This window comes from Lepidochelys olivacea, assembly GCF_965140295.1.
Source record: "Lepidochelys olivacea isolate rLepOli2 genome assembly, chromosome: 1".
Classification (NCBI taxonomy): domain Eukaryota; kingdom Metazoa; phylum Chordata; order Testudines; family Cheloniidae; genus Lepidochelys; species Lepidochelys olivacea.
In genome coordinates this window covers 340,297,738-340,311,931 of record NC_140411.1, presented here as the reverse complement: position 1 = coordinate 340,311,931, position 14,194 = coordinate 340,297,738, and the positions used below count along the sequence as shown (strand labels likewise).

The 14,194-nt window shown below is 46.0% G+C and overlaps 1 protein-coding gene across 1 annotated transcript in view; it reads left to right on the top strand.

Moving 5' to 3' along the window:
- The window catches only part of DHTKD1 (dehydrogenase E1 and transketolase domain containing 1), a 48,917-nt gene that overhangs the window by 21,537 nt on the left and 13,186 nt on the right, over positions 1-14,194 (top strand). Inside the window, exons 8-11 of the mRNA XM_084617369.1 lie at positions 557-869; positions 2,308-2,392; positions 8,585-8,724; positions 13,819-13,969. Of these exons, the coding sequence (XP_084473495.1) occupies positions 557-869; positions 2,308-2,392; positions 8,585-8,724; positions 13,819-13,969 (689 nt within the window). The remainder of the gene's footprint in view (positions 1-556; positions 870-2,307; positions 2,393-8,584; positions 8,725-13,818; positions 13,970-14,194) is intronic.

Below are 14,194 nucleotides of genomic sequence, written 5' to 3'. Positions count from 1 at the left end.
AGGGTTTGCAGATCAGGGCTGATGGCCGTTGGCAGAGCTGTGTGTGGGAGGCTTACACAATGCCTGCTTAAGCTGGTTCCTGCCAGTTCAGCTAGAATCCTGTTTTATGAGCAGTAAAACTTACCCTAACTTTATCCCCACTCCAAAAAAGTTTTTTCAAAATGTGCTAGCCAGTATATTCTGGCACTTCAGATGGAGCATGCATGCAATGTTCACTATGGTGGAAGAGAAGGCTTAGACTCCTTGTCTTAACTCACCTTGCTGTGAGTTTATCATTATTAGAGTGCAACTCTGATTTTGAGTCTTTCTTTTTGACCATAGCTGCCAGTACAGATGCTTCTCCAATAATAAACAAGATAGCACAAATTGTCCTGGAGAATTTCTGCCCCTTATTTTTTGGAGGGCCTCCATCTGAATGATTGTAACCCAGCAGATCATTCACTCCAGTTCTTGGAATGAGTTTATATTGCCATCTGGCAGCAACAAGGTTGTATTTCCTTGTTACTACAGTGATGGCACAGTGTACGTGCATGGGGTTTGACTTCCTCCCTGACAGATCCCGTAAGAGTGTCCCAGACATGTATGCAGAGCGTCTAATAGCCAGTGGGCTCATGACTGAGGATGAGGTATTAGAGATAAAGACTTCATATTACTCCAAGCTGAATGATCATCTAGCCAACATGATGATGTATAGCCCCCCTTCAACCAACCTGCAAGCTCACTGGAGTGGCATGGTGGAACCCTCTGCTAGGATCACCATTTGGGATACAGGCCTGCCTGTGCCACTCCTGCAATTCATTGGCATCAAGTCCGTGGAGGTGCCTGAAGAGCTCCAGATGCACAGTCATCTTCTGAGGACGCATGTACAGGTCTGTAAGGCTTAATGAAGTCTATCTTCTTATTCCATAGCTCAAAAAAAAAAAAACCTGTTACGGGGGAAATCTAACACCACAAAGCATGCAACTAAAGAACAACAAAGTCGTCTTGTAAAAGAAATAATTCTTCCCTGATGAGGCTGATTTGAGCTTTGCAAGGCTTGAACCACTATTTTTTGTATGTGTGTGAGAAATACAGGGTAATCTCCCCAAAATTATAGCACTTTGTTTTTTCCTTTATTCTATCAATAAATTTTTTTTTAACAAACTTGGGTTAGGTCTTTTTAAAACTCTTAAATGGAATAAAAACTTACTTTATGGGAGACTCTCAGGGATTGGTAATAGAATATAGAGTCTATTTCCTAGGTCCCCAGTATAAACGTGCACCAGGTTGTTGTTAGTCACCTTCATTACTAATGTGTGATGGCTAGTAAGTTGTCTGTATAAAATTATTTTGTTCCAGTTCTAAGTGAATGCATCCACATAACAAAATTATTGGCATTGATAGGCAGCCTAAGGGAGGCCAAGAGTTGAATGGGCAAGAAGACTTACCTAGCCTACCTCCCTCAACATCCATGGGTGCATGTTGGAAGGGGAGTGTTTTGGAGAACATTTTGTATGGTTGTTGTCTAATCTGTTTTAGTCAGCTCTGGAGACTGGAAATCTTCCATCTGGCATCTTTCCCCAGCACTAACATAAACAAAAAACTGTGATATTAAAAGCGCAGCCTGTACTCCAAGGAGTTTAAAATCTAGATCCTGCAATTGGATCCATGATTCACTGATGATCTGCATGGACAAATGTGTCCACCACATAGAACTGATTGCAGGATCAGGGCCTAAGGTGACTGTCAGCAAGTGGCCTCCTCCCAGGTGTTCCCTGGTGGCCTGCAAGTGCCCTACCACCTCATTTTCTCCTCGATTTCTTAATAAACTCAAATGGCTCTGTCAAGTCCAATATCAGCCCTCCTTTAGGGTACGGTTTGAACTTAAAGTTCAAAACTAAACAAAGTCTTCCCTCCAGTTTTCAGCTGGGCACAGCCCCAAACTACCTTGGTGTCTCAGGGTCCTTCTTGCCTTAGCAGGCAATTCCCAGCCCTTCCCAGCTGGAGCAGTTCTCCTGATTTCAGGGCCTTCCCTCCAGGAGCCTCTCACTCTGATGCTAAAGGGGAGTCACCTGGTCCATACCCAGCTGGCTCTAATTAAACCACACAACTCATCCCAGATGTGGCAGACAGGGCTAATTGTACAGAGTTGACAAGTTCCAGGGATCCAGCTCTTAAAGGGGCGAGCCACTCTGTTATAGTGACTAATAAAACTTTAGAGATGTTGCTCTGTGTATTTTTCTAGTTATCTCGGTTGAGCTGTAACGTCTGATGAGGTGTAGAATGACAAAGCTAAATTCACTGATCTATTTTTTAAAAAATATTCAGGCAAGAATACAGAAAGTGACGGAAGGAACGAAGTTGGACTGGGCTACAGCTGAAACATTAGCTTTTGGTTCACTACTCAGCCAAGGTAAGGGGCAACTAGACAGCAGATAGTATAACGTTGCTTCAGTGACAGTCTAATATGCTATGAGAGTTTTTTTTAATGTATCTCATGATCAATTCCAAGAGTTGTGACTATATAAAAGCCCAATAAAATAGAATCTTTTTCCAATAAAAAGGCAACCATGACCACCTTGTGCCATTTATACTTGTAGGTTAGATACTAGGAGGTCCAGAGGATAAAGCCCTGATTCACTGAAACATATTTTCTTGTGCTTAAAGCTAAGTCCCATTGAAATAAATGGGACTACTCATAGGGTATGTCTACACTACGGAATAAGGTCGAATTTATAGAAGTCGGTTTTTTTAGAAATCGGTTTTATATATTCGAGTGTGTGTGTCCCCACAGAAAATGCTCTAAGTGCATTAACTCGGCGGAGCGCTTCCACAGTACCGAGGCTAGAGTCGACTTCCAGAGCGTTGCACTGTGGGTAGCTATCCCACAGTTCCCGCAGTCTCCGCTGCCCATTGGAATTCTGGGTTGAGATCCCAATGCCTGATGGGGCTAAAATATTGTCGCGGGTGGTTCTGGGTACATATCGTCAGGACCCCGTTTCCTCCCTCCCTCCGTGAAAGCAAGGGCAGACAATTGTTTCGCGCCTTTTTTCCTGAGTTACCTGCGCAGACGCCATACCACGGCAAGCATGGAGCCCGCTCAGGTAACCGTCACCCTATGACTCCTGGGTGCTGGCAGACGCGGTACGGCATTGCTACACAGCAGCAGCAACCCCTTGCCTTGTGGCAGCAGACGGTACAGTACGACTGGTAGCCGTCATCGTCATGTCCGGGGAGTGCCTGGACAGACATGGGCGCAGGGACTAAATTTGGAGTGACTTGACCAGGTCATTCTCTTTAGTCCTGCAGTCAGTCCTATTGAACCGTCTTATGGTGAGCGGGCAGGCGATACGGACTGCTAGCAGTCGTATTGTACCATCTTCTGCCAGGCAGGCAGGAGATGAGGATGGCTAGCAGTCGTACTGTACCATCTTCTGCCAAGCAACCATGAGATGTGGATGGCATGCAGTCCTTCTGCACCGTCTGCTGCCAGCCAAAGATGTAAAAGATAGATGGAGTGGATCAAAACAAGAAATAGACCAGATTTGTTTTGTACTCATTTGCTTCCCTCCCTCCCCTGTCTAGGGGACTCCATTCTTCTAGGTCACACTGCAGTCACTCACAGAGAAGGTGCAGCGAGGTAAATCTAGCCATGTATCAATCAGAGGCCAGGCTAACCTTCCTGTTCCAATAAGAACGATAACTTAGGTGCACTATTTCTTATTGGAACCCTCCATGAAGTCCTGCCTGAAATACTCCTTGATGTAAAGACACCCCCTTTGTTGATTTTAGCTCCCTGAAGCCAACCCTGTAAGCCGTGTCGTCAGTCGCCCCTCCCTCTGTCAGAGCAACGGCAGACAATCGTTCCGCGCCTTTTTTCTGTGCGGACGCCATACCAAGGCAAGCATGGAGGCCGCTCAGCTCACTTTGGCAATTAGGAGCACATTAAACACCACACGCATTATCCAGCAGTATATGCAGCACCGGAACCTGGCAAAGCGATACCGGGCGAGGAGGCGATGTCAGCATGGTCACGTGAGTGATCAGGACATGGACACAGATTTCTCTGAAAGCATGGGCCCTGCCAATGCATGCATCATGGTGCTAATGGGGCAGGTTCATGCGGTGGAACGCCGATTCTGGGCTCGGGAAACAAGCACAGACTGGTGGGACCGCACAGTGTTGCAGGTCTGGGACGATTCCCAGTGGCTGCGAAACTTTCGCATGCGTAAGGGCACTTTCATGGAACTTTGTGACTTGCTTTCCCCTGCCCTGAGGCGCAAGAATACCAAGATGAGAGCAGGCCTCACAGTTGAGAAGCGAGTGGCGATAGCCCTGTGGAAGCTTGCAACGCCAGACAGCTACCAGTCAGTTGGGAATCAATTTGGAGTGGGCAAATCTACTGTGGGGGCTGCTGTGATGCAAGTAGCCCACACAATCAAAGATCTGCTGATATCAAGGGTAGTGACCCTGGGAAATGTGCAGGTCATAGTGGATGGCTTTGCTGCAATGGGATTCCCTAACTGTGGTGGGGCCATAGACGGAACCCATATCCCTATCTTGGCACCGGAGCACCAAGCTGCCGAGTACATAAACCGCAAGGGGTACTTTTCGATAGTGCTGCAAGCTCTGGTGGATCACAAGGGACGTTTCACCAACATCAACGTGGGATGGCCGGGAAAGGTGCATGATGCTCGCATCTTCAGGAACTCTGGTCTGTTTCAAAAGCTGCAGGAAGGGACTTTATTCCCAGACCAGAAAATAACTGTTGGGGATGTTGAAATGCCTATATGTATCCTTGGGGACCCAGCCTACCCCTTAATGCCATGGCTCATGAAGCCGTACACAGGCAGCCTGGACAGTAGTCAGGAGCTGTTCAACTACAGGCTGAGCAAGTGCAGAATGGTGGTAGAATGTGCATTTGGACGTTTAAAGGCGCGCTGGCGCAGTTTACTGACTCGCTTAGACCTCAGCGAAACCAATATTCCCACTGTTATTACTGCTTCCTGTGTGCTCCACAATATCTGTGAGAGTAAGGGGGAGACGTTTATGGCGGGGTGGGAGGTTGAGGCAAATCGCCTGGCTGCTGGTTACGCACAGCCAGACACCAGGGCGGTTAGAAGAGTACAGGAGGGCGCGGTACACGTCAGAGAAGCTTTGAAAACCAGTTTCATGACTGGCCAGGCTACGGTGTGAAAGTTCTCTTTGTTTCTCCTTGATGAAACCCCCTGCCCCTTGATTCACTCTACTTCTCTGTAAGCTAACCACCCGCCCCTCCTCCCTTCAATCACCACTTGCAGAGGCAATAAAGTCATTGTTGCTTCACATTCATGCATTCTTTATTCATTCATCATGCATTCTTTATTCATTCATCACACAAATAGGGGGATGACTACCAAGGTAGCCCAGGAGGGGTGGTGGAGGAGGGAAGGAAAATGCCACACAGCACTTTAAGCACAGCACTTTAAAAGTTTACAACTTTAAAATTTATTGAATGACAGCCTTCTTTTTTTTTTTTTTTTTTTGGGCAATCCTCTGTGGTGGAGTGGCTGCATCCCCCCACTGCATTCTTGGGCGTCTGGGTGTGGAGGCTATTGAACTTGGGGAGGAGGGCGGTTGGTTACAGAGGGGCTGCAGTGGCAGTCTGTGTGCTCCAGCTGCCTTTGCTGCAGCTCAACCATACACTGGAGCATACTGGTTTGGTCCTGCAGCAGCCTCAGCATTGAATCCTGCCTCCTCTCATCACGCTGCCGCCACATTTGAGCTTCAGCCCTGTCTTCAGCCCGCCACTTACTCTCTTCAGCCCGCCACCTCTCCTCCCGGTCATTTTGTGCTTTCCTGCTCTCTGACATTATTTGCCTCCACGCATTCGTCTGTGCTCTGTCAGTGTGGGAGGACAGCATGAGCTCGGAGAACACTTCATCGCGAGTGCGTTTTTTTTTCTTTCTAAGCTTCACTAGCCTCTGGGAAGGAGAAGATCCTGTGATCATTGAAACACATGCAGCTGGTGGAGAAAAAAAAAGGGACAGCGGTATTTAAAAAGACACCTTTTATAAAACAGTGGCTACACTCTTTCAGGGTAAACCTTGCTGTTAACATTACATACATAGCACATGTGCTTTCGTTACAAGGTCGCATTTTGCCTCCCCCCACCGCGTGACTACCCCCTCAACCTTCCCCCCCTCCCTGTGGCTAACAGCGGGGAACATTTCTGTTTAGCCACAGGCAAACAGCCCAGCAGGAATGGGCTCCTCTGAGTGTCCCCTGAAGAAAAGCACTCTATTTCAACCAGGTGACCATGAATTATATCTCACTCTCCTGAGGATAACACAGAGAGATAAAGAACGGATATTGTTTGAATGCCAGCAAACATACACTGCAATGCTTTGTTCTACAGTGATTCCCGAGTACGTGTTACTGGCCTGGAGTGGTAAAGTGTCCTACCATGAAGGACGCAATAAGGCTGCCCTCCCCAGAAACCTTTTGCAAAGGCTTTAGGACTACATCTAGGAGAACCGCGAATGCCAGGGCAAAGTAATCCTTTCACATGCTTGCTTTTAAACCATGTATAGTATTTTAAAAGGTACACTCACCAGAGGTCCCTTCTCCACCTGCTGGGTCCAGTAGGCAGCCTTGGGTGGGTTCGGGGGGTACTGGCTCCAGGTCTAGGGTGAGAAACAGTTCCTGGCTGTCAGGAAAACCGGTTTCTCCGCTTGCTTGCTGTGAGCTATCTACAACCTCCTCCTCCTCCTCATCTTCTTCATCCCCAAAACCTGCTTCCGTGTTGCCTCCATCTCCATTGAAGGAGTCAAACAACATGGCTGGGGTAGTGGTGGCTGAACCCCCTAAAATGGCATGCAGCTCATCATAGAAGCGGCATGTTTGGGGCTCTGACCCGGAGCGGCCGTTCGCCTCTCTGGTTTTCTGGTAGGCTTGCCTCAGCTCCTTCAGTTTCACGCGGCACTGCTTCGGGTCCCTGTTATGGCCTCTGTCCTTCATGCCCTGGGAGATTTTGACAAAGGTTTTGGCATTTCGAAAACTGGAACGGAGTTCTGATAGCACGGATTCCTCTCCCCAAACAGCGATCAGATCCTGTACCTCCCGTTCGGTCCATGCTGGAGCTCTTTTGCGATTCTGGGACTCCATCATGGTCACCTCTGCTGATGAGCTCTGCATGGTCACCTGCAGCTTGCCACGCTGGCCAAACAGGAAATGAGATTCAAAAGTTCACGGTTCTTTTCCTGTCTACCTGGCCAGTGCATCTGAGTTGAGAGTGCTGTCCAGAGCGGTCACAATGGAGCACTCTGGGATAGCTCCCGGAGGCCAATACCATCGAATTGTGTCCACAGTACCCCAAATTCGAGCCGGCAACGTTGATTTAAGCGCTAATCCACTTGTCAGGGGTGGAGTAAGGAAATTGATTTTAAGAGCCCTTTAAGTCAAAATAAAGGGCTTCATTGTGTGGATGGGTGCAGGTTTACATCGATTTAATGCTGCTAAATTCGACCTAAAGTCCTAGTGTAGACCAGGGCACATAGATATTTAGGTCCGAAGGGACCATTATGATCATCTAATCTGACCTCCTGCACAATGCAGGCCACAGAATTTCACCCACCACTCCTACAAAAAAAAAAAAATCTCACACCTATGTCTGTGCTATTGAAGTCCTCAAATTGTAGTTTAAAGACTTCAAGGAGCAGAAAATCCTCCAGCAAGTGGCCCGTGCCCCATGCTACAGAGGAAGGCGAAAAACCTCCAGGGCCTCTTCCAATCTGCCCTGGAGGAAAATTCCTTCCCATAAGTATATATTTAACTTGAAGCTTAAGGCTGAATTTTTTCACCTCCTAGGCCTGGATTCAGGTTTGTACTACATTGCATGCAGGGCACATGCATTCTGTGGTTTGCTTCTGGCTTCGTGTACACTTAACATTATAAAATAGGTAAGCAGTTTGTCACTAGTGGAGGTCTCTGCTCAAGAGCATCCTGTTCTAAAGTAGAAGGCAGATACCCAGTACTAATTTTATTCCTCTGCATGGGTAAACTAATAGTAATTTTAATAATTGATAGTAAAGTTGATGCTGTACCATCGCATAAGTAATCTCAGTACTTGCTCAAAAAAACTTAAGACTCTAATGCAGACACAGACTAAAAACAGTTCAAACACATCGATCTAGATATTTACATGACCGTGCCTGGAGAGGTGCAGAGAGCATGCTGAGTCTTAATAGGAGGTGTGTGTGTTTGAAGGAGGGGAGTAAGATTTTGCCCAAGAGAACTAGAGATGTTTGGTGTAAGAGTAAGGAGTGGAGTGGAAGAAGGTATAAAGATAAGAATGGTAGAAAGGATTCCTAGAGAGCCATTAAGGAACAAGCCTTGGGAGTTGTGGGGGAGAAGTGAGGGCAGGGATGTGTAAAGAAGAGTAGAGTTGCACAGAGCCCTGATGATTAGAAAAAGAAGCTTTAATTTGATATGCTTAGTGAGGCGAAACCAGAGAGGATTTTATAGAGGGAAGTGATATTGTTGAGTAAGGAGTAGTTGTCAGTAGTAGTCTCTCCCTTTATGACTTTGATTGTTTAAGGTTACTTTTGTTTCTTGCTTGATAAAGGGTTTAATATCCGACTAAGTGGCCAGGATGTTGGCAGAGGAACATTCAGCCAACGACACGCAATGTTGGTTTGCCAAGAGACAGATGAAACCTATATCCCGCTGAATCATTTGTCTCCGGATCAGAAAGGCTTCCTAGAGGTATGGTGTATGCTTTATAGAACAGGTCACTTGTCCATGTCTTCACATAGTTATATGCAAATTATTATAACAGTGTTTTGCTTCTCAAAAGGTCTTCTCAAAGGTGGATAACTTGCCATTCCATAAATGGGGAGCCTGAGCCTCAGAAATTAATCGGGTTGCCCAAGGTCATACAATGAGCCAAAGTGAGAGTAGGGAATAGAAAGACCAATTACTTACCTTACAGTAACTCTAGTTCTTCAAGATGTGTTGTCCCTGTGGATTCCACTTTCAGTGCACCTGCATCCCCATGCATGTGAGATCAGATTATTTTGTCCACTAGAGTCTGTTGGAGCAGTGCCTGTGCCCTAGATGTCTTCGTGCACTCCCACCCTACAAAACGAGATCATAATTAAGGCTACATTTATGTCCTGGAGGTTATGGAAATCATGGAATCCGTGACTTTCAGAGACCTCCGTGACATTCTCAGTTTCAGTCCCTGGGGCTGCAGGACTCAGGAGCTGGCAGCCAGTGGGGCGATGGCAGCAGGATTCCGGCGACAGTGGTGACAGGGGGCCCTCCTCAGAGTTCCAGTGACAGGCGACTTTGCGCGGCAGGGAGGCAGACACCTCAGGCAAGCAGCTGGGGGTGTCCCATTTTCTCTTTGGGAAATATGGTCACCCTGCAGCTTCCAGCTGCCGTGGGCAGAGGGGGAACACCGCAGCTCCCAGCCACCACCATGGCAGGGGAAACCATGGAGCCGCAGCAGCAGAAGTCAGACAGGTCACGACTTCCATGAATTTTCGTTTATTGCTCATGACCTATCTGTGACTTTTTTACTAAAAATAACCCTGATAAAATCTTAGCCTTAGTCACAGTAGAAAGCGTGGGCCCACCTGTCTCTCAGTTTCTTTGCTAAAGCAGAATGTCAGAGAAGTTCGACTCTGTAGTAGCTGGCAAGGAGGGTGGTATGTAGAATCCATGTGGACAACACATCTCCAAGAAACTTGCCTTACATTAACTTGCAGTTGTTCATTCTTCAAATGATTGTCCGCATGGACTCTACTCTTGGTAGCTAACAGTTATGTTTGGTCGGAGTGGGGTAGTAGGAGTTCCAGTTAGGATAGTAGGACAGCCCTACCAAAAGAGATCTAATCTGAAAGCCTCTCCCCAGAGGCTTTCAGATACAAAGAATAGTGTCCAGTGCATGTGTCAACTGGGTGCCACATAACTGCCTTGCAGATTTTCAGAATAGGGACACTCTTGAAACAGACAGCAGAGGCTGCCTAAGCTGTAGTGGAATAAGTTCCAGTATAGCTAAATAGATCTAGCCTGGTTAATTTATAACATGTCCTCATGCAGTTAGATTATCCCTAAGGGGATATTGCGTGACTATTAATGCTCCCTGCAAAGGCTACAAACAGTCTGAGTGTGTTCCTGGATGGTTTTGTCTTCTCAATGTAAAAAGACAGTCGCCTTACTACATCTAGTGTGTGAAGGTTAGCTTCTCTGGGGTGCAGGAAGGCTTGGGGAAGAAAACTAGGAGATGGAGAATAAATTGGTTCCTATAGAATTCTGAAACAATTTTGGGCAGGAACTTGAGGTGAGGCCTGAGAGTAACTTTATCCGTAGGGAATACTGTGTAAGGGAGCCCACCCCAAAGGTCTGAATCTCTCCTATCCTTTGAGCTAATGTAATGGCTATTAAAGGCAGTTTTCATAGATTGTGGTAAATGGAACAGGTGGCTAAGGACTCAGATGGGGAATCCATCAACTCCGCTAATACTATATTGAGTTCCCAAGAGGGAGGGAGCTCCCAGACTGAGGGAAAAACCTGCCTTAAGGAGCTTTGTCACAGTTGGGTAAAAAACAGTATGGCCCTGAATAGGAGGGCAGTGTGCAGATGTAGCTGCTAGATGGTGCTAATATCGTCCAGATTTTTTCAAGGGCTAGTAAATAGCCCAGTATTGCTGAAATGAGTGTAGTCCAGTAAGACAGTTAGTGCTGAGATGCCTAGATAGACAACCTCTTCTACTTAAAAAGCAAAGTTGGCTTGAGGCTTTCCTGCTTTAGAGCAGAATTTTCTGAACTTTGTCTAAGCAGCTTCTTTCAATGGATGTCATGTAGCCAGCATCGAAGCTGTCAGGTGTAACAGTGCTGGGTCCAGGTGCAGGATCTCACTGTTCTGAATGACTACTAGATTGAGCAGGTAAGGTGATGGAGGGCTGAACTGAGAGATTGTCAGATCCAAATAATGGAACTGTCCAGCGAATGCTGGAGCTGTCATGATTCAGAGTTTGAGACCAGAAGGGACTTTTAGATTATCTAGTATGACCTATATAGCACCGGCCATTAACATATCACTCAGTTACCCCTGTATTGAGCCCAATAACTAGTGATTGGATGCCTTTCCGGAGGATGTGCTTTACTCGGTCTTCTATGAAGACATCAAGAGAGGGAGGATCCACCATTTGCCTTGATAGTTTGTTCCAATGGTTTATCACTTTTTTATTTTTATTTTTAAAACAGAATTATACCTAATTTGAATTTGTCTGGCTTCAGCTTCCATCCATTAGTTTTTGTTTGCCTTTCTCCGCTAGATTAAAGGGGCCATTAGTATTTTCTCCATATGAAGGTACTCACATACTGTAATCAATTCACCTCTCAGTCTTCTTTTTGGTAAACTGAACAGATAGACGTAAAGAGCTCAATCACTGTAATAATTAGTCCTGTGTCTTGTCTTGGTTTCCTCAAAACCCTTGGTATTGTGAGAATTGGCACAAAGATATACATCAGTCCCAGAGTACCAGGGATATGAACAGTATCTGTCAAATCCTGGGCTAGAACCCCCTCTGGAACAAACTGTTTGACACCTGTTATTCTGGTCTGTGGCAAATAGGTCTATTTCTGGGAATCCCCACTTGCAAAAGGCATTCTGCAGGACTGAGTCTCTCAGAACGGTCTGCTGGGTTGGTCTCCTAATGTGTTTTGAAGGCTGGAAAGATGCAGAGCCACTGGTAAGATTTGATTTGGAATGCACCAAGTAGTCTCTGCCTTGTCAGGCCATCATGCTCTCCCATCTATTGGCATAATGCATGATTGTGGTGTTATCTGTCAACTCTTAGATTATGGATCTATGGAGAAGAGGCAGGAACACTTTGCATGGCAGGCAGATGGCTCTGAGCTCTAGGATGCTTATGTGGAGATGAGCTTCCTGAAGAGACCATGGGTCCTGAATTCAGAGATAATCTAGAGGAGTTCCCCATCCCTCAGTGGGAGATCTGTCACCAGTCTTGGTAGACAGATGTGCAGAGAATTTTTGCATACCTAAAAAAGCTTTTTTCACCAGATTAACAAAGACTTCAGACCACAACCATCATTTCCATGTGATATCTACTGGGTAGATACACTAATTTCAGCCATTCTTGCATGGAGGATAGGGGAATTCTGGCAAACTGTGTCACATAGGCATGATGTGTCATGGACATCTGAGACATGCTTTTACTGATGTGCTTTGGTGAGGTTTTACTATTGTCAAGAATCTTTCCTGTGGAAGGTAAACTCTCGCTGACCTGGAATCTAGTGCTGCTCCTATGCACTCTGTGCTTTGAGTCTGAATTAGTGTGGACTTCTTTCTGTTGACTGTGAGGTCCCATGAAGTAAAGAGCTTTAAAGTTACTTGGATAGAAGTGGTCATCTGTGGGGTTTATCTTCCTCAAACCAGCTAGTCTTTGAGGTGTGTGTAGACCTGGCTACCTTGCCTCCTTAGATGAGCTGCCACAAGTGCCAAATCCTTCATAAATACCTTTGATGCTATGGAGAGACCAGAGGTCACCATCCTGTACCAGTAATAAAATGATCCTGCTAGAAATCTGAGGTATTTCCTCTGGGCTGCATGAATAGATAAGTGGAAAGATGGCTCTTGACCTGCAAGACAACTGAATCGGTCTTGAGGCTCTAACAAGGGAATTATGGAGGCTATGGCATCTGAGGATACTGGGTACTAACGGAAAGGGAATGACGAGGTGACTATGGTTGAGCTCTGACCTTCCTCTCACTCTGCGAGGAGGCTTGTACTGCGCTCTCAAGTAGCGGCTTCAGGTGGGCTTCTCTAGCTTGCCCCTTCTCGAAGAGAACTCGGAAACATATGGAGCCTTGCTTGGGGCTGTATCTCTCTCTTAGGCAAAGCAGGCACCAGAAGTGTGTGTCGTCACGGGCATCGAAGTTTTGCATGAGGGACATGTCTTGAATCCCAGCCATTTAGCTTTTGCCATATTACTAGCACCCCCGAATGGGAGGCTGGGTGTAGTGTAGCCTAACTGAAACTTACTCAAGAAAAATTATGCAACAGAAATATAATATAATGTCATTTGTTTTTTTACAACCGGCACTAACGAACAACTAAGTAGTAGGCCCACTAACTAACTATACTAGCACAATGTGCAGTGAAGAAGGCGGACGCTGTGAAAGTTCAGTCTCACTGCCACGGTCTGCAAGAAGGACCTGAGGAACGGTTGGGCCCATTCTGCCTTTTATGTCCTTGGGTGGTGGTGGGAGTAAGGAGGATATGTAGAATGCAGATGCTGCTCCAACAGACACTAGTGGCCAGAAGAATCCAATCTTATGCACATGGGGCATGTGCACATCAGGAGTTGAATCCATGTGGACAATCTGTTGGAGAGCCAGGGTTTACAGAATTCCAGTTCGCTTCTCTAATAACTGAGATGGGTGGGTTTTTTGCCATAGAAGTGACTCTGCAGGTAAAAAGAATTGTGGTCTGACTTACAGGGAGGAGGTCAATTAATTGTGTCAGTTCAGCAATGCATTCAACTCAAGCTCTTGGTTATTTTATTTCGGATAGTTGAGAAAGAGGGGTTCTGGGTTTTCTTTTTCTTTTTGCAGAGGGGGAGGAGATCAGCTGTGGAGGTGAATGAGACTATGAAGTAGCATTATAGCTCCCCTGCAATTTATTTCGCCCTCCCTCCCCTGAAAAAAGGTGATTATGGAATGCCTCCCAAACATTCCTATCATAGACGTGCTCTGATTCTGAAAAATAGTCAAATTCAAACATCTTCTTTCACCCACCTATGTTTTCCAAACTCTTTCTCTTTGTTAGGTGAGCAATAGCCCACTGTCTGAAGAAGCTGTGCTTGGTTTTGAGTATGGAATGAGTATTGAAAGCCCAAAGTTACTGCCAATTTGGGAGGCCCAGTTTGGTGACTTCTTTAATGGAGCCCAGATAATATTTGACACTTTCATCTCTGGAGGTGAGTGGAACAAATTTATTAAAATAAAGATATTTCTTACATGTGTTACAGAAATTCCTTTTTAACTAAAAGACCCCATGCTCATGGCAAGCAATTCTGTATCTTGGATTTCTTATATGTAATACAATTTGGATAATCTGGCTATGGTACTTATATGGCCCCAATTACTGTTATATCTGTGCACCTCCGTCTTTAATGTATTTACCCTCCCAACACCCCTGTGAA